Source organism: Esox lucius, chromosome 3 (genome assembly GCF_011004845.1).
Source record: "Esox lucius isolate fEsoLuc1 chromosome 3, fEsoLuc1.pri, whole genome shotgun sequence".
Lineage (NCBI taxonomy): Eukaryota > Metazoa > Chordata > Actinopteri > Esociformes > Esocidae > Esox > Esox lucius.
This window is the reverse complement of record NC_047571.1, coordinates 19,413,716-19,440,734: the sequence shown is the minus strand read 5'-3', so window position 1 is coordinate 19,440,734 and position 27,019 is coordinate 19,413,716. Positions and strand designations below refer to the sequence as shown.

At 38.2% G+C, this 27,019-nt stretch overlaps 1 protein-coding gene across 3 annotated transcripts; it reads left to right on the top strand.

Moving 5' to 3' along the window:
• The first annotated feature begins 503 nt into the window (after window positions 1-503).
• dhrs1 (dehydrogenase/reductase (SDR family) member 1) lies at window positions 504-26,640 on the top strand. 3 transcript variants are annotated; one of them, XM_010889212.4, is made up of 9 exons: window positions 504-741; window positions 6,885-7,028; window positions 8,440-8,583; window positions 8,762-8,841; window positions 8,988-9,120; window positions 10,637-10,780; window positions 10,963-11,032; window positions 11,241-11,321; window positions 26,136-26,640. In XM_010889212.4, the coding sequence occupies exons 2-9, from the start codon at window positions 6,885-6,887 to the stop codon at window positions 26,270-26,272; spliced, it is 933 nt and encodes a 310-aa protein (XP_010887514.2). In that variant the 5' UTR covers window positions 504-741; the 3' UTR covers window positions 26,273-26,640. The 3 variants fall into 3 exon arrangements, with proteins under 3 accessions (XP_010887514.2, XP_010887523.2, XP_010887530.2); XM_010889221.5 differs by lacking the exon at window positions 504-741 and adding an exon at window positions 2,181-2,310; XM_010889228.5 differs by lacking the exon at window positions 504-741 and adding an exon at window positions 2,185-2,282.
• The last annotated feature ends 379 nt before the right edge of the window (window positions 26,641-27,019 follow it).

Below are 27,019 nucleotides of genomic sequence, written 5' to 3'. Positions count from 1 at the left end.
TAATGTTTCAGGATATACAGAGTTTTGTTATGTTTTGTCTATAGTGAATTACATGTGTACATTTAGTTTAGTTCATGTTTCAGTATACACATTTGTGAGTTTTATTCTGTTTATTTATGGAATCAGATTCACATTTGTGAATTGTATGTTGTGAATTTACAGATAAATGTTGACCTGTAAGTTGTATGCAGTGAATACTAACATTATATTAATATTCAAAAGATTGTGGCACTGTTTCATCTCCATAAGAATCACTCTGTAGTTCTTCCAAGCAAAATAAGTTCTGTGTATGTTTGTTTTTTAAAATCTGTGTCTATAATGGCAATCAATAATCAACGTACTGCATTCACTATTGCATTATGTCTACAATTATCAGGCCTTGTAACGCTATATGTTGCTAGATTAGTGATTGTAAAACAAATTGGTGTTGATCGGAGAAATTAGCCAAAGACCCGCGTATGAAATCCTGCCAATGATCATGTTGTAGAACGCCGCTGCCCAGCTGTTACACTCGGTTCGACTAAACAGTACAAAAAATAGTACTGTAGTGATTGCCTTGTCAGTACAAAGAGTCGTTCAAAGGGAACGAATATTTCGCGAACTGCGTGTCACTCGTTGAGGCGCAGTTGCGTACTGTAGTAGTTTGATTTCCAAAGAAGATTGTCAATTTACATTTATCGACAGAAGCTACAAAAGGAACTTCAGTTGAAGGTGTACGCAAACGTTTCTAAACCATAAGAGGTAACAATATTTTAGGACATCTTTGCATAACACTCGATCGGTTAAATTTGCCTAATATTTATTTAGCCGTAGGAGAGTACATGAGTCTGAATCGTCTGTATTCTATACACTCAAGTCTACTGCAGGATTAGCTGTGTCACGCAACATATTAGATCTGTATTATTATATAACGTTGTCAAATGTAATGTTATGTAGGTTATGTTCAGACATTACATCGTTACGCCTTACTCGTCAAAAACAAGTTTTTGGCGAGTAACATAAACTAAAACATGTATTATTTATGTGGTCTCTACTTAGTATTCGGGGGTTGGAATGTGTTCCTCGCTACATTTCAGCAAAGTTGTTAGAAATGTTCTTCACCGCAGTGTTACAAAGAATAACATCCATCCTTTTGGTTTAAGTTTATTGACGTCATCTGTACTCGCCAAGTTTGAAAAAGATTGATACAAACACCGGGATTCGAATGATCGACCAGGGCTACACTGTACACCGCTGCACCCATGCCTTTGTAGAATCGTGTTTGCGGCGACATAACGCGTTACGACGTACTGTAATGAATGTTTCTGTCAGATAAAACATTCCCAACCTAGCTATACTTTTTGTGTAGGCTATAGGTATACTTTTTGTTTCGGGACGAACTGCTTATACAGTATGTCACATATGGAGTCTGAAGGATAGTGTCTTATTAAATGTGATGTACGGTATGCCCGTATTGTATTCAAGTTTTCATTTCGCTATAGGTTTTAATTTAAAGTAATTCACCAACTAAACTTCATTACGTATGTTTTCGGGTTTACTCAAATGCAGTTTTTTCTTGAAATAGAACACTGCCAAAATGTTTGTATTCACCTGTGACGTGAACTCGGAACGTAACTGACAAAATTCTGTGCACAAATGTAAACGATCCATGCAACCAAGTTGATCCACAAAGGCACACTGGACAATTCTAAAACGAAAATATTAACTAACAAATCAGGTTGCATTAAACAAATGCTATAGAAATATGAGTCCGTTTCTGTTCATTGATTTTCCGTTTCCAACTACGCAGTATGTGGCAGTACTCTACATCCATACAATTGTTAACCAATAAATAATTGGACAGATTTATTTTTGCTTAATAGAGAACTTGTCATGGTGCGGTGAGCAGCAGCGCCACCGTGCCATGTTTTCACAAGTTCCCATATCTCACGAACACATCCCGGACTGTCACATGTTTCCAATCTTCCACACCAGGTCCCAATCTAGCTCGTTTGTATGTGTATATATGTTTCCCCTCTGCTCCCCACATTGTGGAACATTGTTGCTGTCGCTGTCTGTATGCTGGTGAGTGTTGTTTGTGCTACTGTTTGTGCTACTGTTTGTATGTTAGTTGTTAAGTCGCATTGTTGCGCACTTTTATTTTCATTCAGTAGAGTAGTTATTGTTTTCCGTTCGTGTTCGGTTTGTTGTTTGTTGTTTTAATAAACCAACGAACGTGATCTCTGCCTGCGCCTGGTTCCTCCAACACTACACCTTGACGAGTCGTTACAGAACTACCTATTGTGAGCAACATTAGAAAAGCTCTTCGGGGTAATGTATTTTGGATCATATCAAAATAAGTTGCTGACGTGTTTGTAGAAAACTAGCATACGTGTATTTATTCGTGATTTATATAAACATCTAAAAATCAATCAGTGATTCATATTTGTACATATTTAAGCGACACTACAATACAATTTGTTTTTAAAGGTTCCCAGGTCAAATTAATGCAGTCATTGTAAGTCACTGTACATGAAATTATATATTCTACATGCTGCAGTGAATGTATTCTATAAAATACTCTACTAACCAAATAAAAATAGGTTTGGAGGGGCACTGTGTGCTACATCCAACAACACTAAAATTTCCAGACCCCTCCTTAGCCCCCAATGAAATCCACTGTAATCCACTTTACATGGGATACAGCAAAAACAATTCTACCCACCGTATCTGTAGCCTTGCTCATTTAAATCGGATGCATTAGTATTTCTTAACATATAAGTTATGAATGAAACCTATGTATGAAAACATGAAAAATTACAATGTAGAATTGTATTTGTTTATTGATTTAATTATTATATTCAATTATTTTTTTCCAAAATATGATGAAGTCTACTTTTAACTACTACTCAAGCTTGAGTTATGTAGCTTGACAGTGGCTGCTGGAGTGGAGGACTTTAGGATATTAAAACCTGTTTGAATCGTTTTGATAGATTGAGTTTACTGTTTTTTTTACTGAATGTTACCAGCCAGTACTTTGTATAATGCAAAACATGGCATTCTTTTGTACACAGGCAAGATGTGGAAAGACAGACATGCTCATGGTGGGAGTTGTAGTAGATGTGTATATTCTAACTTTTCGGTTACATTTGGAAAATCGGCATATATAAAGTTTAAAATGGGCATAGGCAAACCACACAGCACAGTTCTTGTAGGTTTCTGCTTGACAATTCTAGAGAAAAAGAGTGAAATTTAATACAATGGTTACAATAGTGATAATAGTCACACAATATGAAATTTCACCCACATGGCATTTACTGTGTAAACTCTGGAAAATTGACACTTTCTTGGTATTACCCGTGGAAGAATTTATTTCTCTTAAAAGCGTTAATTTCTCTGAGGGATACATCGTGAACGCCTCGTTATCGCAGTTACACATTTACAAGAGGATATTCCGCTGGCAGACTTCCCCTGAAAGCGATTTAGCATCCAGCATCCAGACGCACATTAAAACACTATTCAATACAAATGGCTTTGTTAACATGACTGCAATACAACCAAGTGCATGGCTCTCACTAACTTTCAAAGGTTTTTAACTTAATTCCTTTGAAAGTTAATCCTTCCGTTTTAATCAATCAATCAAATGTATTTATAAAGCCCTTTTTACAACAGCAGTTGTCACAAAGTGCTTTTACAGAGACACCCGGCCTTAAACCCCAAGGAGCAAACAACAGAAGCGTTGAATTTTAGTGGCTAGGAAAAACTCCCTAAGAAGTCTGAAATTTAGGGAGAAACCTAGAGAGGACCCAGGCTCAGAGGGGTGACCAGTCCTCTTCTGGCTGTGCCGGGTGAGATATTGAGTCCAATTGGAATAGTTTATAAATGCATGTGGGCTAAATCCAGAGTCCATTTACATTTATACTAGGTCAGAATTATGACCAGATGTAAAAGGACAGGGACAGCAACGGCCCCCCCAAACCAGGTACTCCGCAGGTGTGGACCAGGATCTCATGTCCTCCTAAAGTTTAAAACAGAAGGAGACTGGGAAAATTCAGAAAATGCATTCCTCATATCAACAACAGTTTATAGTGGAGAAGGAGAACTTAGTGGGGAAGGAGAACTGACCCAATCCCCCAGAACAATAGTATAGCAGCGTAAGACCTTGGAACTGAGACGGGGGGGTCCGGCGACACTGTGGCCCTACCCGGGGGAGGCCCGAACAGGGCCCAACAGGCAGGAAATCAATCCACCCACATTGCCAGCCATCAACCAAAGGGACACCCACCAACCACAACCACCCTGAATAAGGGCCGAGTATTGCCAGCAGAGTACAGCCCAAGTAAGCAACAGAGAGACAACAACAAGTCAGTGACTCTTCCCCCGAAAGGCATTGGAAGGAGGGCATCCCAGTGGCGACGAGAAACCACCTGGCAAGACAGCAATGGTGGACAGTATCAAGCCTTCTGGTCACCTTCACGCCCCTGGGCCAGGCTACACCTAATCATAAACCGTGCTGTAGAGATTCGTATTTAGTAGACACTTGAATGTTTGCACTGAGTTTGTATTTCTAACCTTAATTGGCAGATAATTCCACAGTAGTGGAGCTCTATGAGAAAAAGCCCTGCCTACAGCTGTTTGTTTAGAAATTCTAGGTACAATTAAAAGGCCTGCATCTTGCGATCATAAGTTATGTGTAGGTATGTATGGCTGGGTCATTTCAGCAAGGTAAGTAGGAGCCAATCCATGTATTGATTTATAGGTTAACAGTAAAACCATAAAATCAGCCCTAACCCTAACAGGCAGCCAGTGTAAGGGCACTAGTACTGGAGTAATGTGTTCAAATTTTTTGGTTCTAGTTAGGATTCTAGCAGCCGTGTGCAGCACTAATTGAAGTTTATTTATTGATTTGTCAGGGTAACCGGAAAGAAGAACATTTAGTCTAGAAGTAGTTTTTCTGCATCAGTTTTTGATAGAAAGTTTCATCTTTTTGCAATGTTTGGAAGATGAAAATAAGCAACTCTTGAGACATATTTTATATGTTCATCAAAGGAGAGGTCAGGGTCAAGGGTAACACCAAGGTTTTTTACAGTTTTTTGGGATATGACCATGCAGCCGTCGAGGTTCACAGTGAGATCTGTTAACAATGCTCTTTGTTTCTTGGGTCCTAAAATTTGCATTTCAGTTTTTCTTGAGTTTAAGAGCAAGAAGTTCTCTGTCATCCACTTCCTAATATCTAAAATGCATGCTTCCAAAGTAGCTAAGTTTGGGGCTTCTACATGCTTCATTGAAATATATAACTGTGTCATCAGCATAACAGTGAAAATATACATTGTGATTTCGGATTACATCGCCCAGAGGCGGCATATATAGTGAGAACAATAATGGGCCCAGAACCGAGCCTTGAGGAACACAAAAGCATACCATTGACTTGTCAGAGGATATGCCATCCACACTAACAAACTGATATCTTTCAGATAAATAAGATTCAAACCAGGCTAGAACATGTCCACGTAGCCCAATATGGGTTTCCAGTCTCTCTAAGAGAAGGGAGTGATCAGTAGTGTCAAAAGCAGCACTAAGATCAAGAAGCAACAGGACGGATGCGGAACCTTTGTCTAAGGCCATTAGAAGGTCATTTGTTACCTTCACGAGTGCATTCTCAGTACTATGATGGGATCTGAAACCGGACTGGAGGATTTCATAAATGTTATTTGTCTTCAGGAAGGCATTCAGTTGTTGGGAAACCCATTTTTGAGAGGAACGGGAGGTTCAATACTGGCCTATAATTGTTTAATATGTCGGGATCCAGATTAGAGGCTTTGATACACATCCGGAGGAAAGGGAGCAATTTATTATGTTCAGCATTGGCTGACCTAGCACAGGAAATAGCTCCTTAAGTAATTTTGTTGGAATTGAGTCTAGCTGACAGTTTGTGGGTTTAGAACTCATTACAAATTTAGTGAATGTGTCGAGTGATTCGGCATCAAAAAATTCAAGTGTCGCCATTGACACCTGGTCAGAGAGGTTCAAGACATTCTCAGGACAACTGAGATTTTGAGGACCATAACTATTTTAGGAGGAGTCAGTTATTTTTTTTTCTAATGGTGATGATCTTTTCATCAAAGTAGTTCATGTATTCATTACAACTAAAGTGAAGACCCACTTCACTTGTTGCATCTGAATCTAATGTATTTCGCAGTGTTGAGTTTAGATCCTCGATTTGATCATTTACCGATTAATTTACTCTGTCGTTAATGAGCAAACTTGTAAGAATATCAAGGAATTTATTTGTAGTCCGAGAATTTGTAGTACAGCTTTTGAAACTCATTGTTTGCGGTGCAAGTGGATTTCTTGTTTTAACGGTAAATGTAATAAGACAGTGATCCGATAATCCAGGATTTTGGGTGGAAATTATTAGATCTACAATATCTATTTCTCGTGACAGGACTAAATCTAAGGTGTGATTGGGGCAGTGTGTTGGACCTGAGACCTGTTGGATAAAACCCATTGACTCAATTATGGCTTCAAAGGCTTTTTGAAGAGGATTATTGGACTTTTCCATATGAATACTGAAATCGCCAAAAATTAGAATACTATCTGCCATGACTACAAGGTTTGACAAGAATTCTGGAAACTCATTGAGGAACATTGACTCCGCTCCCTATATGTCTCAAGTTGCCTCTACATAAGAAATTTGTTTGATGGCCCTAAGCTTATCCTGTACTGGAAAATCCAGGAAGTAACATGAGTGACCTCCACCTCAGTTGTAGAGGACAGAGAGCACTGCTGTGGTGCGAATGTGGTGGAACCATTTCAGGTCCTCATTGATTTCCTCCAGTGTAACGTTTGGCTATGTTGATTTTGACACATTTTAATTTCCTACCCTCTCGCTGTTTTATCAACAGATGTCTCTCTCAGGCTGGGTATGTTTGGTCACTGGTGCCTCTCGGGGCATAGGAAGGGGCATTGCTCTGCAGCTTTCAGAGGCGGGAGCTACTGTCTACATTACTGGTCGCCAGGAGAAGACCCTGAAGGAAGCTGCGGTTCAGGTGAGCCATCATACTTAGTGCCTTAATGCTCTTTCCATGTGAAAAGAGAATGCATTTCAAATATCTTTGAGATGCTTTTTAACAAAATATGTCAAAAATCTATTAAATATTTCCATTTAAAATATTTTATGAGTAAACAAAAAACACAATAGACAGAATGTGTGTTCTATATATCAATTTTAAATATTTTGTATTTTACATCAAACAAGACAGAAAACAGAAAATACACCATGCTGGTGGATCATTAAGCTGACCAGTAGTAAAATATAATGTCTGAGAGAGCAAGTCCTTTCTCTGATTTCGATTTGTACCTGTTTTATAGTCCAAGATAAATGGGTTGACAATAGTCCAGTTGTTTATAAATGGGAATCAGGAAAATAATTGCAAAAAAAAACAACATATGAATGTCATTAACAAGTTATCTTTAAATAGTGAGGATTATAGTTTTGTAATTTCAATACCCAGACAAATTAATTTCTCTGAGGACACGGGAGAATGTCGAACCAAGAGAGGTCCTGCATCCCCACAGGCATTCATTCACTCTTATTCTGATTAATGTCACCAGCCTGATTATTCAACCTAAGAATGTCTGGAATACTGGAATGGTGGTTAACACATAAAGAAGAATGCCATCCGCTTACAAATCCATTTTATTTAGGAGGCCTTTGGTATAACCATGTACTGTATTTCTAATATAATATGCATTTTGTTTTCTGTCTTTTGTGCACCCTCTCCTTGGATGGATAATAGCACTGAAACTTTTCCTCTACTTTGTATGAGATTACAGAACACTTTGGAATGAGTCTTACCAGTCCTCTGAACAGAATCTTTCTAGGTCATTGAGATCTTTCAGTCTGAGGTTAAGGACTGCGCTCTGTAAACCACATGTTTTCAATGGGATCAAGTCCAGAGACTAGGGCAATTGTAAATTCTTGAATTGGTGCTCAATAAACTGTTTCTTTGTGGATTCATATGTGCTGGGGTCATTGACTTGTAGAAAGATTCAATTGCAGACTTAACTGACATGCATTGCATTTAACTGACATGCTTCTGAAACCTGCTAACAGATTTACATTAGTGATAAACATTGATTTGTTGGGTTTTTCTGAAATGCATATAGGACATTATTGTTTTTTACTGAATTAAAGGATAAAACAAGGATAATCTTTAGTAAATTAACTGGAATAATCCCACAATTGAACTAATAATCAAATTTCAATGACCCTCAGGGGGAGGTGTGTTAAGAGTTTTAGGTAAAACTAAGTTCCAGTTTAATACCTGGGAATGCAGATGTTCGTGAGCAGTTTTATAACCTGGTAGAACATGTGTAAAACTTTTTTTGCTGCCTCTGGTCACACAATGTGTCTGGTTTAAGACTAACTATCTCGCTTACCTTCTCCACTCATGGCAGGTGAAAGAGAGGGGTGGGAACTGTGTGCCAGTTGTCTGTGATTCTTCTAATGATGAAGACATAAAAGATCTATTTGATAAAATCCAATGTGAGCAGAATGGAAGACTGGATATCTTAGTCAACAATGCCTATGCTGGTGTACAGGTCAGTTACATTACCGTGGGGAAAACTTCAACTGATGTAATTGGCCATCAAATACATTGCAATGAGTTATTGACAGGAATTGTAAAAAAAAAAAATAGTTACTGGTTGTTTGAAGTGACATGGGGAGAAAATGAATTTGTAACACAAACATCTTTGTGATGATGATCTGTCATTTCAGGATATTTTCACTAACATTGGGAAGAAGTTCTGGGAAACGGATCCAACTATATGGGATTCCATAAATAACACTGGCCTCCGGTATGGACCATTGTTTTGGGGGGTTGGACGGGCCTTCAGCTTTCCATTAGCATCACTGTGTCCTCACAAATTAGTAGTGCATGTGTAGATAAGTGTCTGTGCTTTCTATTTCTATAGGTTTTGACACTTTATTTTCTGTCTGGCAGGGGACATTATTTCTGCTCAGTGTATGCTTCACGGATGATGGTGGCACAGGGCAGGGGCTTGATTGTTGTCATCTCTTCTATGGGAGGGTTGAGGTATCTCTTCAATGTGTCTTATGGGGTTGGTAAAGCTGCGGTGAGTTTGTCCCCTTCAAGTCCCTGATTTTGACTGTTTGACCCCCTTTCAAAATGCCTTTATTCACTGCTTTCTATCAGGTATACTTCTTATACCTTTAAGAGCTTATTTAATTCAAATTAAATTGTGTTCCTATTGAATTGTATCAAGTTTCCACGCTTTGTGCATGCATATCGCACGATTTTCCATAAATTGACCCGCAGAATCCTGTGTTAGGCTTTGAACATGCCAGTATAAATTCAAATCATTCATTTACCTGCACCCTATAAAGACCGACCACTGTATTTAGGTTACAGACTGGGTGGGGTTCCGGTCTTTTCTCAGCTCTCTAGGATAGAGATCCCAAAGATTCTGTGCATGTGTTTCCATTTTTTTAACATGGCTGCTGCTAGCGCTCCTGCCACTTCCTCCACAGTTCCCAGATCCTGCAACAGTGATCAAAAGACATGATGCAACAAACCTGTTTGTTTTACCTTTTTACAGTAGCCTAGACTATTGCAAACTTAACCACAATACCAACAGGAAGTTTATTTATGCAGTCAGGTGACTATGGCTATATGACAATAGAGATTACATCAGAATTGTAGAAACATGGGTTGTTAACACAGTGTGTTTTGCTCAGATTCAGTGTATGTATGGTAGAGACCACCTGATTCTGCTACTGCAATATCTTAAATTAAAACAGACCGAGAATGTTAACAATAGTTGCTGGGTGTTTATTTCAGTTTTTCCAAAATATCAGGAAGTAATGTGGATTTGGGAGTTTTACTTGTCTTGCAAGCACATCTTCCCCAAAGTCATAAATACATGTGATTGGTTGACTCAGTTGAGAGGGCGGCGCCCACATGCCAACTCTGAAGTCAGGGTTAGGGGTAGGGACAAACACTGGTCAAATTTCCTCTTGGATTATTAAGCCATTAGAAATGCAATCTCCATCCTCCCCATTGAGTTAACCAATCACATTAACTGCTGCTGTTGAAAATATGCACAAAAATGCATAGGATCACAATGCATAAAAATTGTACAAAAATTACTTACGTTTATAGTTGTGACCTGAGCGTTGTATTAAACTCAACGTTATAATTCATATAGGTATAAACAAAAACAGATTTGTGTTAGATAAAAAAAACTATCACTAAGAAAAACACACTAGAATAGGAGCTTACTTGAACAGAAGAATGGGGCTTGTCTTAAACTAGAGTCCACTTAAGGTGTATCGTAATAGCTCAGAGAGACCCCCAGAGAGTTAATTGTTCTAAAGGGGAGGATAACCCAGAGAGGATTTTATCAATGCTCTGAAGTTTCAGAATCTTTAGCAAGACAGATGTATATTCTTTAAAGATCAGATAAAAGCCTTTTAGTTACAGGGTTTGTGAAAGTCAGTCAGACTTTCAAGATACCCTGTTTTTCAGTAAGAGCAACGGCAGTAGGAAATTAGATATCCACATTCTGTGCAATTCTTTAATTTATCAAACATGTCCAAATCCCCATGCATACATTTTCTTATGCTATCCAGTGTGACAGGCTAGCTGCAGACACAGCAGTTGAGCTGAGGAGCAGGGGAGTAGCATCAGTCAGCCTGTGGCCTGGAGCAGTTCAGACAGAGTTGGTGTCTCAAATCCTCTTTGAGAAAGATGCTCCCCCTGGTGTTGATTCTAAGGTAATTTCTTGCATGATAGGGTTTAGGAGTCTGTAGTGCCAGATATTCACTAACCCTAAAAATGACCCATTATTCACTAACCCTAAAATAAGGCTGTGGCCCTGGTGATCTGCTTAATTATCCATTTGTATATTTTATTTCACTAGTGATATAATAATTACAGAATGCCCTGTTTCTTTCAGTTCAGAGATGTTTTTGCCAATGGAGAAACTACAGAGCTGAGTGGAAGGTGCATTGTTGAGCTGGCAAAAGGTACATTATGCTACAGCCTGTATACAGTCACAGGCCATTATATTTCTGCAGTTAATAATAAAGCTGAATTTAACAAACAAACCGTCTGACTATCCATTTGATGATTACTTGTTTTAAATCTGGGCTCCCATATTTCAACCTGTTTGGATTTCCAGATAAGTTATTTCAATGTTTAACATCTGTTTTCCCCTCTGTTTCTGATTTGAAGATAAAAACCTGATGTCGCTTTCAGGAAAAGTGTTGATGACCTGTGACCTGGCTAGGCGCTACAGGTTACAAGATGTTGACGGTAAAATACCAAAACCATCACTCATTACACTCGCTTAATTGACCACATCCTGGTTTACTAAATATTAAGATTTCTGCTGTCTGCTGAGCAAAAATAGTCTACAACCAAAACTAAAGCCGGAATGTCCGGGTTTGGTGACATCTATGATTCTAGGCCCAACACCACAACATGTTTAAGGAATCGTATGTAGGATTGTGGCCAAAACTGGTACTGCAATCAATTTAAAAATACTGTAGAGCGGTGTATCCCCTCCCCCCTGACTCGAGGTTGCCAGACAAGCTGCAGGATTTGTCAGAAACGTAGGCTGCTTCTACGAGCTTCCAATGGCAAGTGACGACGAATCGTACACAGTACGTTTTTTTCTGTTAATTATGTTTATGCTTAATTAACAGAGAGATATTTTGCAAAGTAATTATGTATTGCAAGAATGTACTAATTGTCATTAGTCAAATATAATCGTAAAGATGTATGCTCGTATGTGACAGTACATTGTTAGAACAGTAGCTGTTAGTCTAACTTGTAACGTTAGGTATCTGTCATTAACCTAAGTACAAGTACAAGCCTATGTCACTATGTGTAACTGATATCAAAGATACAGCTATTCATTTAGCTGACGCTTTAAGTGAAAGCGGCCAGCTGTATTTTTTTACTTACCCTGCAGCACACGTCCATAACGCTAAAATATTTGAGGTGAAAGATTACATGACATTGTACTATTTTTGGCTGTAGAACTTGGATGAAAAACAAATAGGCTACAAAACGTTCCAAGTGGGTCAACTTTTTTTAACGTCATAGGCTACACTGTGCTTTTCATTAGTGTTATGGACATTAGAAAAAGTTATTTTACCTTGGAATTGCGCCTAGTGCTTCCAAACCAACACTAAAGTAGTGCATAGCCCAAAAGGTAGAGAATGTTTATTTTGAGTTAGGCTTCTGTCTCAATTACGTTTCAAATTGCCATAATGGGCGTGCTAATGTTGTTTTCCTCAGCGTCTCAGCATAAGGACAGAGAAACGGGCTCTGATAATGCATTGCTAATGTTATCATACGTCCATATGAGCTAACGTAATGTTACTTTGCATGAACATGCATAACTCTGTTCGACTGTCATGAATATATGAAATGTCCATTGACATCAAGTACAAGTTAGTCAAACATAGATGAATCTTACCTGTCCAGGAGAAAATATGCAACGTTGGTGTCTGTCTTCAAACTGTTTTCAGCCGTCTCCATCTTTCAAAGGCATCTCCTATACAAATTCTTGTTTTATTTCGGACTTTGTCACGACGTATTTCGGAATTATAACGAAGTCTTTTAGATTTTGTAACGTTAGACATTATTTATCCAACTAGAGTTAGGGTAGGTTAGAGCAGAGCTGGCAACCCGGATCCTGAAACACTACTGACTTTGTGATAGGTGGAGGGTGGCGCATCAGGCCAAAACACAACATGACAACATCAACATCAGTTGAAGGCTGCAACTCTCACTTTTAAATGACAATATCCTGGCCAGACTACTGTTGTCAGTGATATAAGTATTTGAAATGAACATGATTTTTTTATGTATCAGGGCCATTTTATGATTAATTGAAATAGATTTCTTACATACGATTCCTTTAAATAATGAAAGTTACGTTTTCACATGGTGGTTATCCGCAGGGTGATAATTCGTTTTTTGATATATAACTTTAATGATATATAGCTTACATGGCAAATGCCTTCTCTATGTATCAAAATTAAGGTCCAAAACACACATTCAATGAGACAATTAAAGCTGCGAGCAGCGTTTCAGGGGGCCAAGCGGGGCATAGGAAGCATCTCACTGCATGCTCTCACTAGAGAAATGTTTTGCTATTTAAAAATGCCCAATGACGCTAGTAGTCAGGATATCCAATCGAAGGAGAGGAAATCAAAACAAAACAAAAAGACCTTGAAACCAGAAAAGGAACCAGGGAATCCTAGTTCAGGCGATTATGAGGGATGAATATTGTTGTGGCTGGCAGGTTTCAATCCCTGGTTTTCTATGTGGCAGACTGTCTTTAATCATTACACAATTTAAACAGCAGAATGCAACTTTTACCTCAGCCATTACATTTTTGTTGAAATAACATGGACAAAATAACATTTATTAACGGAACTAAAGAGTAATCTTGCTCAAAGACTATAGCTAATAGTTATACATTCTACTTATAACGAAAACAGTGACTCAAATCACTTCATGGCTGATTTGTGTCTTTGGAAAACAATAACAGTATATAAGGGTCACGTAAAACAATTCTTCTCCTAAACATATGAGAATCGTGGTATTACAGAGGGGATATATATTGTTGTGTGAAGGGTGAAAAGTACCAAGTGGATGTACATTTCTGAAATACAATATTTGGAACATCTCAGAGGGGAATTGAACCAGGGTCAGAATATTGTAGAACAGGGATGTCCCCACTACACCACAGGGGATACAGGTTGTCCCTACAGCTCTCTATCCTCTCCAAATGTAAATTTTACCCCAGCCAATACAATTTTGCTGAGATAAAGTTGGCAACAAAACATTTGTAACGGAACTAAAGTGTACTGTAGTACAAAGATTATTATAAATGGCTAGCTAATAGCTATGCATCCTACTTATAACAAAATCATTGACTCAAATCACTCCATGGCTGGTTCCTTTCTTTGGAAAACAATACCAGCATAAAAGGGTCACGTAATACAATTATTCTCGCAAATAAATGAAAATCATGTTTTTTTTAGATATGTATTGTGGAAAGGAATTTATGAGATATAGAATTTGAAATGTCTGAGAAGGGAATCAAACTGGGGTCACAATATTGAAGGACCGGGATGTTCCCACTACACCACAGGACCGGCTGGCAGACTGAATAGTTTCATCGGGTTGTGATCTATAATACCCGAAATAGCACACAGAAATGCATATTTTGAAAATCCACCAGAAACGTTATTTTAATATAACTTTTAAAGACAATGGTCCAGTCGTCCTTTACGCCAATTGTCTACCAAATCCATTCAGCTGTTTCGGAGGAAATGTCGTTTAAGTGTGTTTATATTAACGAAAAAAATTGTAAAAAACATCAGTGATGTTTATAGCGCCCCCAAGAGGTATTTCTGTATGGGAGTTTTTCTGTCCATTCTTGAGTGACACATGTACTAGTATGTTTCGTTTCAAAGCTGTTTGATGTTACATTTGGGATTAATGGACGTGTAAATTCATAGCTCAATTTCATTTGCTGATTTCGGCCATACTATTTGAGATATCAACTTTCCTTATATAACTTTTAAAGATAACAGTTCAACGGTCCTTCACACCAAACGGCATGCAAATCCGTTCAGCGGTCTCTGAAGAGATGTCGTTAACGTGTTTTTCACTAAATTCAAAATGAAGGAAAATCCAAGGGGCGAATTTGAAAGACCCCATAGACTTTTTTGGTCAGCATGTGAAGGGGTATATCTGGAACTTGGTTGCATGTCTCTACGACATTCGGTTCATGAGATCTTTTTCCATTTTCGACTGAGTGCTACAGCACCACCATGAGGAGTATGGGTACCGTGATGGCCGTCTACAACCAGGCACAGTTTGGAGCGTTTTGAACCAGAGGGGACCGAGCTATGGACCTCTGAAAATGGCCCTGGAGAATAATAATAATAAATATAGCCGCAAGCAGCGATTAAGGGGACCAAGTAATGACAAAAGGAAACTTTGAAGACCCTTGGAACATATGTTACTGTAACTAAGCAATTTACTTTACATTTGCAACTTCAATTAAAGCTGCAAGCAGCATTTAGTGGGTTGCAGCATTTAGTTAGCATGAAAAGTATGCAATATGGTATGCAGGGTAAAAGAAACTGCACATGTGTACAAACATTAAGCCAATGTTGGATATTTTTTCCTGACCAATTGTGACCCCATGTAGTTTTTTTACATACTGGTCTGGTTTATACAGAAGATCTTCATACATAGATACCAAATGTCAAACATCAAGATTGGTCATTTGCTGCCATATGAGTAGTGTTTTTCAAAATAACTAAGATGGCTGAAAATCCATGATGGCAATGTTTGGGTCTCAGTGGCAAAAAGTTTAATAGTGGACTGATTTCCAAGACCAAAAAGTCCCAACTTCACAGGCTTGTGCCACCATGAGGCTGATTGGCATGTCCACTGCACCAGTACCTTTACACCATTTTAACTCACAGGAATTTGGAAAAAGGAATTTTTTTTGGCCAGAAGATTTATAGTGAACTGGAACCAACAGAATAGGATTTTGGCATACTGTTGAAACCCTAATGAGACATTGTCAATTGACTGTTTGCGGAATAGCTTAGATTATTACAACAAAACATTCTCAGCATCAGTGTAATCAAAGATAGATGAATGTCACACTCACAGAAATCTTTTATAGTGAAAAGCTTAATTTTTCTAAGCTACACATTGAAAATGGAAATTACCATTTGAAAGGTTAAAAATAATATTAAGACTAGTCGAGCTAGATAATGTAGGTAATAAATTAGAGAAGTTATTTTTGATTATATCTATACAGGCCTCATTTCCAACAAACATTACTCCAACACCTTATCCTTGAGTGATCATGCCAAATTGCTAATGTGGTATTAGAACATCACTTAATTATATGAAATTCTTTGATAAATTAAGCTTTATATGGTCTTTGAGTTTGTGTTGCCAGTCTGCAGTAGATTGGTATGTGTTGAGGTCAATATTAGGTCAAAAAGTGCAAAAAATAAACAGCTCACTGTAGAAACCAGCCAGTCAATCAATGTTTTGAGGAATGAAATATGTGGAAGGAGTAAATAAGGACAGAATGTCTAAATTTCAGAAATAGACGTCTCACGTCCACAGCTTAATTTTATTATTTTCTGCTATTTGTAACCTAATACCAACCTTAACACATGCAAGTGCATTACATACTGTGACAACTCAATAACAGACAACGTTAAGTTTAATTAAAATGAACCAAATAGGTTTCGGCTGGGTTTAATATAATGAAAAAATATTTTCTAATACCAAATAAGCATTAGAATTATTTAAGGATGGTGTTGTAAAAACGTCCCTTAGTGTCTTTCAGAATTCACCTAGCAAATGTACACACTGACAAAGTAAAACACTATTGCAAAGATAATGTTAACAAATATTTTAAAACTAGCCAAGCAACTTTTGACATTTAAGTCAGTAAAATACAGGATTGGAACCTTTTTTTAAGTGAGGGTGAAACATTTTTGTAAAGCTCCCGGATTCTCAAATTGTAATTGAATATCCTGCTGAGACATGGTGCACCAAGTCATGTAGGCTGAATTACCATGACAGTGAAACATGTAAAACGTCATTACTGCATGACAGAATGTTTAAATATGAACGAATTTGGTAGATAACGGACAGATCCTCTGATAATTCTCCTTAAACGTCCTAATATCGGTCGTCAATCTTAGATTTCATCATCTATAGCCGGTCTTTGTTAGCTGTCTATATCGTAGTTCTCCAGCACAGCACTAATCAACTAGCTAGCGAACATCATGTAGCTCAATTAGTAAATTAGCTAGCTACAATAACGCATACAAAATAGTTGTAAGATATTTGGTCATTATCTGCCATCAACCTTGTTTGAAACAGGAACTAGTTCGCTATATCAATGAGAGAGCGGACAATGTATACTTTACCTGTTTGTGCACAACATTGTGAGAAATTAGGTTGCTAACTAGCTCAATCAAACTCACCTTACTATGCGATATAATGCTTCGCTTCAGGAAAACTCATGCGCAAGCAGCTTCTGTTGGAAAGAAGTCTAGCTGCACATACCAGTATCAGAAACGATTATGAAACAAAGAGCCGAGATGTCAGAGTTGGATACCCACTGTCTCAGAGTATTTTTTTGTTGCCTTGGCCTGCCTGCCACTCTGAAATTACTGCCAGGTGCTGAAGCACGTCGTCCTAATTCGGAAGAGGCGGACAATAAGGCAATTTCGAAATGGGGAGTGGAAAAGTCCCTAGTGAAATGTCCGCCTTCGTAAGATACCGTTTTCAAAAATGTGGCTTTCCAATAGTTTGTTTAACAGTTTCCATTTCCAGTGTACAGGCTTCATTAGATCACCTTTGACAGGAAATGTTGCAACAATTACGCCTATTATATCTATAAACGTTTCCAAAATATACTACAACAATTTACCAAATAGGCTAATATCACCATTACAATACCTAGCTTCATTTGAAAATTAGCCACAAACCCAACAGGCCTACTTTCGATTTGAATACCCAGTGTTGTGTACTCTTGGAAAGCTCGTAACCTTCCGAAATATTACCACCTTGTAAAAGGGAGCAGGTGTGACCTAACGAACAATTTAAGCTGTCGATGGGATTGGACGTGACAAGGTCATTGATTATTAATTGACAGTAAGTCACATGGCAAAAAACCTGACCGGCTGCAAAAGTAAAGTCTTACCAAGGGAAATTAGAAAAAAGATCTTCTAAAAACATATATCTATGTGTACAATAATATATGATTTGTGTAACATTTAACAATAAACTAACCTCATTGGACACATACTATAGAAACACAATGGTTTAGTATCACCCTGAATACCCTCAAATATTAGTGGGTTTTTTTTCAAATAAATTGACGAATATTTAAGGTTTTCTTTACAAGAGGAAAATAAAATGATAAAATTGACTTCTTTTGAATAATAATTTCAATAGGGTTAGAATTTACACAGGCATTTATCATCCATAGCCTAAACCTTAAGATGGTTTGCACTGGAATCTATCTTATGGCAGCAACAATTTCAACAGCCAAGACCAACTTACTGTTCAAGGAGATTTACAAACCATTAACATTTCCTTTAAAATAATAGTCCAATATAAACAAAAAGATAACATCGAGGACTGAATGCTGTCATGCTCCCAACACCCCACCCATTCCGCATTGACTGACAGGCACTGCCATGGGTCCTCCCATAGCTTCAAAAATATCCCTTCGTAACTGCTGATAGAACCAACAACTCCAACTCAACATTCTAGCAGATTCACACACTCATTACATCAGTTCTTCCTTCAAAATAGGAGTTCCTTCAAAATAATAGTCCAAAATAGAGAGAGAATAACACAACATTTGGGGACTGAATGCTGCCATATTGTTTGAGATATACATTTTTCATATAGAACATTTAAATATCATTGTCCAAAGAACCTTCACAAGCAGACAGCATGCCAATCCGTTCCATGATGGTGTTTAGGTAATTTTACTTAATTCACTTATTGCGGTCAAATCGTTTGAGATATCAAAATTCCTAATAATTCAATTGAAGATACTGGTCCCAGGGTCCTTCTCAGCAAACGGCGTGCAAATCCGTTCAGTGGTCACCGAAGAGATGTCCTTAAAGTGTGTATTTTACAGTTCATAAATGCTCAAAGTTTTCAATGTCGTTGTAGCGCCCCCTTATGGTCTATTTGGTTGATACTGCACAGGTCCTGACAGGACCTGATGTTAAAGGACGTAAGTCTCGGATATTCCTGACAGGATATATAGCCTGTCAAAATGCCACATCCATGTAAAAGTAATTAGCCTATTATGCGCGCATCGTTTGAGATATCAAAATTCCAAATAATTTAATTGAAGATACTGGTCCCAGGGTCCATCTCAGCGAACGGTGTGCAAATCCGTTCTGCGGTTTCTGAGGAGATGTCATTAACGAGTTTTTCACAAAAGTTAAAATGGAGGCCATATTGTTTGAGATATCAACTTTTCTTATGAAACTTTTAAAGACAATGGTCCTGTGGTCCTTTACACTGATTGTCAACCAAATCTGTTCAGCGGTTTCGGAGGAGATGTTTAAGTGTATTTTTGTTAACGGCAAAATCGTGAGAAACATCAGTGATGTTTATAGCGCCCCCAAGAGGTATTCCTGTATGGGACTTTTTCTGTCCATTCGTGACAGACACATTTACGTGTATGTTTCGTTTCATAGCTGTTTGATGTTCCATTTGGGATTAATGGACTTCTAAATTCATAGACCCGCCCAGCTCTATTTCATTTGCTGATTTCGGCCATACTATTTGAGATATACACTTTCCTTTTATAGCTTTTAAAGATAATGGTTCAACGGTCATTCACACCAAACGGCATGCAAATCTGTTCAGCGGTCTCGGAGGAGATGTCGTTAACGTGTTTTTCACCAAATTCAAAATGGAGGAAAATCCAAGGGGCGAATTTGAAAGACCCCAGAGACTTATTTGGTCAACATGAGAAGGGGCATGTATGGAACTTGGCTGCATGATTCTACGACATTCGGTTTAAGAGATATGCATGCTCAAACCTTCAACATTTGACTAAGTGCTACAGCGCCACCATGGGGTGTATAGGTACAGTAATGACCGAGACCCTTCCGGCCTCTCATGGCAACAAGTATGCAAAGTTTTATGCAAATTGAGCCACATATGGCCAAGTTACGGGCCTCTGAAAATGGGCCCGGAGAAAAATAATAATAATAATAATAAAACCAACAAAAACAATAGGATACCGTACCTACAGTACTTGGTCCCCTAATAATAAAATGTACAAACATAAAAGGGTTCCAGCAACTTTGTTGCTTGGCCCCCTAATAATAAAACATACAAACATAAAAGTCAATGCTGGAGTCCAATAGGAATTATCCATCCTTTTGCAGGCCAGTGCCTTGTTGATAGGGTTGCACAATTCTGGAGTTCCCAGATTTTCCAGAAATGTCAGTGGATTCTGTGATTCTTTTGGAAATTCCCTGACAATTTTGCAACCATAACTTTCTTGCCCCTGTAATGTGCAAAGCAATACTTCTAAGTAAGGCTTTATGGGATATGTAATGTATTAACATTTATAATATTTGTCTAGGAACTCTTTTTATAAAGGAGTTCAATAACCATGTTTCTGTCTTCAACAAATACAGGCATGAGTGGTAACTCTAGAGTTCATTTGAAAGGGTGATGCATAGTGGGAAAGTACAGTTAGGTCCAGAAATAATTGACACTGACACAAGTTTTGTTATTTTGGTTGTTTACCAAAATATATTCAAGTTACAATTAAATAATGAAAGTGGACTTAAAGTGCAGTCACAGCTTATATTTGAGGGTATTCACATCCAAATTGGAGGAAGGGTTTTGGAATTACAGCTCTTTAATATGTAGCCCCCTCTTTTACAAGGGACCAAAAGCTGTTTCATCGACAGGTGTGGGCTATTCCTTTGTTTATTTCTTTATCAGTTAAGCAGGTGAAAGGTCTGGAGTTGATTCCAGGTGTGACATTTGCATTTGGAAGCTGTTGCTGTTAACCCACAACATGTGGTCAATGGAGCACTAAATGCAAGTGAAACAGGCCATCCTTTGGCTGCAAAAAAAACATAATCAGAGAGATAGCAGGAACATTAGGAGTGGCCAGTTTGGTACATTCTTAGAAAAAAGAACGCTCTCGTGAGCTCTGCAACACAAAAAGGCCTGTATGTCCACAGAAGACAACAGTGGTGGATAATTGTAGGATCCTTTCCATGGTAAAGAAAAACCCCTTCACAACATCCAGCCAAGTGAAGAACACTATCCAGGAGGTAGGCATATCATTATCCAAGTCTACCATAAAGAGAAGACTTCACAAAAGCAAATACAGAGGGTTCACCACAAGGTGCAAAATCATTCATAAGCCTCAAGAATAGAAAGGCCAGATTAGACTTTGCCAAAAAACATCAAAAAAAGCCAGCCCAGTTCTGGAACAGCATTCTTTTGACAGTTGAAACTAAGATCAAAGTGTACCGGAATGATGGGAAGACAAATTATGGAGAAGGCTTGGAACGTCTCATGATCCAAAGCATACCACCTCATCTGTAAAACACAGTAGAGGCAGTCTGATGGCATGGGCATGCATGGCTTCCAATGGCACTGGGTCACTAGTGTTTATTGATGATGTGACAAAAGACAGAAGCAGCCAGATGAAGTGTAAAGGGATTTATAGTCTGCCCAGATTCAGCCAAATTCAGTGAAGTTGATTGGATTGCGCTTCACTTTACAGATGGACGATGACCCAAAACCTACTGCGAAGACAACCCAGGCCTTTATTAAGGCAAAGAAGTGGAATATTCAGCAATGGCCAAGTTAGTCACCTGATCTCAACCTGATCGAGCATGCATTTCACTTGCTGAAGACAAAACATAATGCAGAAAGACCCACAAACAAACAACAAATGAAGACCGCTGCAGTAAAGGCCTGGCAAAGCATCACAAATGAGGAAACCCAGCGTTTGGTGATGTCCACGTGTTCCAGACTTCAAGCAGTCATTGCCTCCAAAGGATTCTCGAAAAAGTATTAAAAATGAAAGTTTTATTTATGATTGTGTTAATTTGTCCAATCATAAAGTTAACAGAAATCACCCAAATGGCCCTGATCAAAGGTTTACATACCCTTGAATGTTTGGCCTTGTTACAGACACACAAGGTGACACACACAGGTTAAAATGGCAATTAAAGGTCAATTTCCCACACCTGTGGCTATTTAAATTGCAATTAGTGTCTGTTTAGATAGTCAATGAGTTTGTTAGCGCTCACATGGATGCACTGGGCAGGCTAGATACTGAACCACGGGGAGCAGAGAAGAACTGTCAAAAGACCTGCATAACAAGGTAATGGAACTTCATAAAGATGGAAAAGGATATAAAAAGATATCCAAAGCCTTGCAAATGCCAGTCAGTCCTGTTCAATCTCTTATAAAGAAGTTAAAAATCTCAAGGTCAATTAGACCAAGAAAGATTTCAGCCAGAGATGCCTGAAGAATTGTTTGGGATACAAAGAAAAACCCACAGGTAACCTCAAATAGACAATGTGGTTTTTCAAGGAGCACAATATGACGATACTTGAACAAAAATGAGCTGCGTGGTCATTTTGCCAGAAAGAAGCCTTTACTGCGCCAATGTCACAAAAAAGCTTTGTTACAATATACCCAACAACACCTTGACACGCCTCACAGCTTCTGGCACACTGTAATTTGGTGTGACAAGACCAAAATAGAGCTTTGTGGTCGCAACCATAAGCGCTATGTTTGGAGAGAGGTCAACAAGGCCTATAGTAAACAGAATACCATCCCTACTGTGAAGCATGGTGGTGGCTCACTGATGTTTTGGGGGTGTGTGAGCTCTAAGGGCACGGGGAATCTTGATGGCAAGATGAATGCAGCATGTTATCAGAAAATACTGGCAGACAATTTGCATTCTTCTCCATGAAAGCTGCGCATGGGACGCTCTTTGACTTTCCAGCATGACATTGACTCTAAGCACAAGGTCAAGTTAACCCTCCAGTGGTTACAGCAGAAAAAGGTGAAGGTGCTGGAGTGGCCATCACAGTCTCCTGACCTTAATATAAATTAGCCACTCTTGGGAGATCTCAAACGTCCTGGAGGCATTTAGCCGAGACGAATGGGCAGCTATACCCCCTGCAAGAATTCAGGGCCTAATAGACAACTATTACAAAAGACTCATTAATGCTAAAGGGGGCAATACACAGTACGTAGACTAAGGGTATGTAGACTTTTGAACAGAGGTCATTACATTTTTTTCTTTATTGCCATGTTTTGTTTTATGATTGTGCCGTTCTGTTATAACCTACAGTTGAATATGAATCCCAAAAGAAATAAAATAAATGTGTTTAGTCTGCTCACTAAACATTTTACATATATTACCAATTCTCCAAGGGTATGGACATTTTTGAGTACAAATGTATGTTAAATATTAAGTAGTCAATCAGATATAGGAGACATGATAAAATCAAGTAAACTGAAAATAATAATTGTTTTTATATTCCATTCTTGTTGCGCTGATATACACACTGAAATTTAATAAAATCAAGGTGGAATTTTCTTGCAGTGTAGAACTGGGTTTGGTTAAATTCCACACTGTGAATCATGATGGTGAAAGTCTGATGTTGTGGGGCTGTATTGCTTCTAAAGGCCCTTGGAACCTGGTTAAGATGCATGGAATCATGGACTCTTTCAAGTACCAGGGGCTGGTTGCACCAGCGGGATGAAAGACAGTCTTAAATTCTAGGTAAAAATATAACTAGTATTAGCAAATTCTCATGTAATCAGTGCACTTCCATGAGATCAGAAGTTTCCTGGTGATTGCTTTAATGCAGTGCTCTTTGGGTAGTTAAAAACAGTTTCTATAATTAACGAATATGGTATAACCAGCTAGCTTATCAGGCGCAATTGAGATAAAGAAATTAGGAAAAGCATAGAGCTGTACATAAAGTTTTTTGTAATCCTTACATTTTAATTAAACATTACCAACACAAAAAAGAATATAATTTGACATTTATCATTTCTCCCACGTGTTAAGAACTGTACAGTGTGTATAAAATATTAGAGCAACCAGTTTGTAATGCCGGGGATAATACATGGTTTCTCTCCGGCACATGAGCCAACTGCAGAGAGAGCTCATCTATAATTTCAAATGTTTCACGCCAACTAAAGCCGAACCTCTCAAATGACTCCCTGTACATATAGCGAGGGTTGTAGCGTATAATGCTCTTTTTGTTGTTGTTTTTAAAATAGTAATGAAGAATAGTGTTACAATGGAGAATTTTCATTAGTCAACATCCTAGACCACAGAATCCTGACCATAGAATCAAGGTTTTTGTGATTCTGCTAGCTACGTGGTGTGGATTCTATGACCAGGCATAGCTCATTTAGGGCTTACCCCCAGCTGATGCAACAGGGATAATTATAAAGTCTAATGTAGAGTGCATTCTATGTTAGATGTAGAGTTACGACCTATGTAAGACTATCTGATACAACCGGCCCCAGGAGATTTTATAGCATAGTCTGCCATGAGGCTAAAACTGGGTAGTCGTTGTGTTTTCCAGCAGAAATATGATCCAAAACATTCCCCCATATTCACACAGATATGGCTTCCTGACCACAGAATCAAGCTTTTGCAATGGCCATCTCACCCCTTGACTAAACCCCACTGAAAATCTGTGGGGTGACATTAAGTAGAGAGTCCACAAGTTAGGACCAAAAACTGTGAAAGATCTGGGGGGATTTTGCATGGATGAATCCCTTGCTGTGTTATGTCCAGTCATTAAATATCATAGGTGTGACCTTGGCAGGGCAACATTTTGATCAAGCAAAATTTCAAGTTAAGACCTCAGACACTGACACTACTGTATACTAATATTATTAACTAATGTGTTTGCTGTAAGGATGTTATGCCCTGACCCAAATCTGAATATATTTACTTGATAAAAAAAAAAAAAAGAAGTTGAGGATTTACCAAGGACTGAGTAATTTTAGCCAGAAATGAACTCCTCCAAAATGAGAGGAAATACAAAAGCTGTTTTCCGTAGTTTTGTCATGTTTCTCTGTTAAACGGTGTGGTACTGATGCTGCAATAAAGGGAGCAGTATACCTAGGGGACATGGCTCCAATTGGTTCAGATACAGTATCTATAGCAAGCAGGACATCAAAGACATTATCTCCTGTGAATTGACAAATAAAAACCTAGACTTCTGTATTTGTAATAACTGTATAATTCCACTACTAGCGTTAAGCCCACTCTCATAGGTAGTAGACTTTTGTTCTCTTTCAAATAGAGAGCCTGCTGAAATAACATGCTGATTGAAAGCATCTATGATAGCATTTTTGTCCATAATGTGGAAAATCTTAATTTGTTGGGAATTGGAACCCTTCAAAAATGTTTTCCAAATGTACCTGGGTTTCCTTTTTAGTCAGATTGGTTAAATAATAATTAGATTTAGCCTTTTTAAATAAGCAACACTTAATTTACCTCAGTTGCCTAATATATTATACTCTAAACTTTTTAAGATGGACCCAAGCAATAGACCTTACCTTTAACTCTATAGTTTTGAATTATGAATCATTGTCTTTAATTGTATTATAGACCTTAACAAAACAGCTTTAAGTTAAATCAGGATTGGCAATAGCTGAGATGCATCAAGGTCATGGAAGTAATTATTATGGAAAGAACTGACAGACTCCATGTGTTGGTTGATGGTACTGCACACATCTGTTAGGTTGTGTCACATCCTTCAGAATGTGTCATGCTGAAGGAGTGAATACTGAGAGAATACAATATTTCATAAGCTCCAGTGACAATGTTGTTGCCTGTTCTGATCTTGCTTAATCCATAGCCTCATCATATAACCACCCTGTCCACAGCAAGCGTGTAGAAAAACAACATTGGGCATGTTTACTATTTGTACATGTTTATTGAAAAATAATAATGTATTAGTACACAATAGTTACTAAATATGATGGAAACAATTAACATGTGTTTTGTCTTTGATACATGGTAACTTATTTTAACTACATTGTCACTTACTGTAGCCTTTTATCTGCCCCACAGTTTGATGGAAACTTATCTGTGTGGATGACTGTCTGCATTCAAATATATCACCAATTGAATGGAACTTTGTAATATTCTCTTCAAACATTTTTGTGAGAATCTATTTGAATGCAGAACTCCACCTTTTAAGCTGATGTACAATGTTTAATAAATGCCTGGAACTCTGTTCCCCACATACTGGGCATGGAGAGGGGGGACAACAATGGTCAGGGAGGGTTATCATCTGAACTGTACAAACAGTTCAGTACAGAAGTTAAGATGGAGGATCGCTTTGTTAATGTCTGAAAGAAGAAGTCTTGTTGCAGGCTTATGCTTTGTATTTCCCCTGAAAACCGGAACTAATGGGGGCCGTTTCCAGGGTGTAGGCCTACACACTACACTCCCTGTCTTACTTTTTTACTTAATGTTTGCTTTCCGTTCTTATTCAGGTCGCAGTGTGACTGACTACACATCCCTTAAATTCCTCCTGACTCAAGTCCCATATCTATCCTGGCTTTCCTCGATGGTACCTTCATTCCTCCGGGTTCCTCGGTTTGTTCTTACCCTCACCAACGGACGTTTCTGAGCTGCAAAGATCTTTTGACATGCTAATTACAGCTGTGGAAGTAATGTCCTTTACATGGTATTCCTATAAGTACATACTAAATCATTATAATTCTGTGTTTATATGCATGTGAAGGATCAGCACTGTAATGATCTGTATTACCCGAATGTATAAGCTTACAAGTGGTTAAACTCTGACATAAGTAAGCCCCAAGTCAATACTAAATTACTAATAACTGTTTTTCATAAAATGCTATTTCTAAAAACTAAAATAAGTATATGATATAATTCTATGAAGGTAAATACCAGCTGTGATGTTAAGCAGTGTTTTAAAACACAAATTAAATGTGAATGTATTTTGTAATACTTCAATAAAATTCTGTATTCCTAGTTTGTGTGTAGTCAGTCATTTTCATCTCATGACTTTACATAGTCCACCACAATTGAGTCCATAAACATAAATCCGCTGGAACTATCATGCTTCACAGTAGGGAAGGTAATGTGATGGGTTTTCCGCAAACGTAACATTTTATATTGAGGCCAAAAGGTTTAATTTTAGTTTAGTCAGACAAAAACATTTTGCCACGTGTATACAGAATTGGCTGATTATTTTTTGGCGTACTTCATACTGGATTTAAGGGGCGCTTGTCACCCTACAATACAGGCAAGATTTGTGGAGTGCTTGCGATGTTCTAGTTCCATGCACACTGACTAGTCTTGTCCAAAGTTGCCACTGAGGACTTGGTGGATTCTGATCTCTTACTTGTTT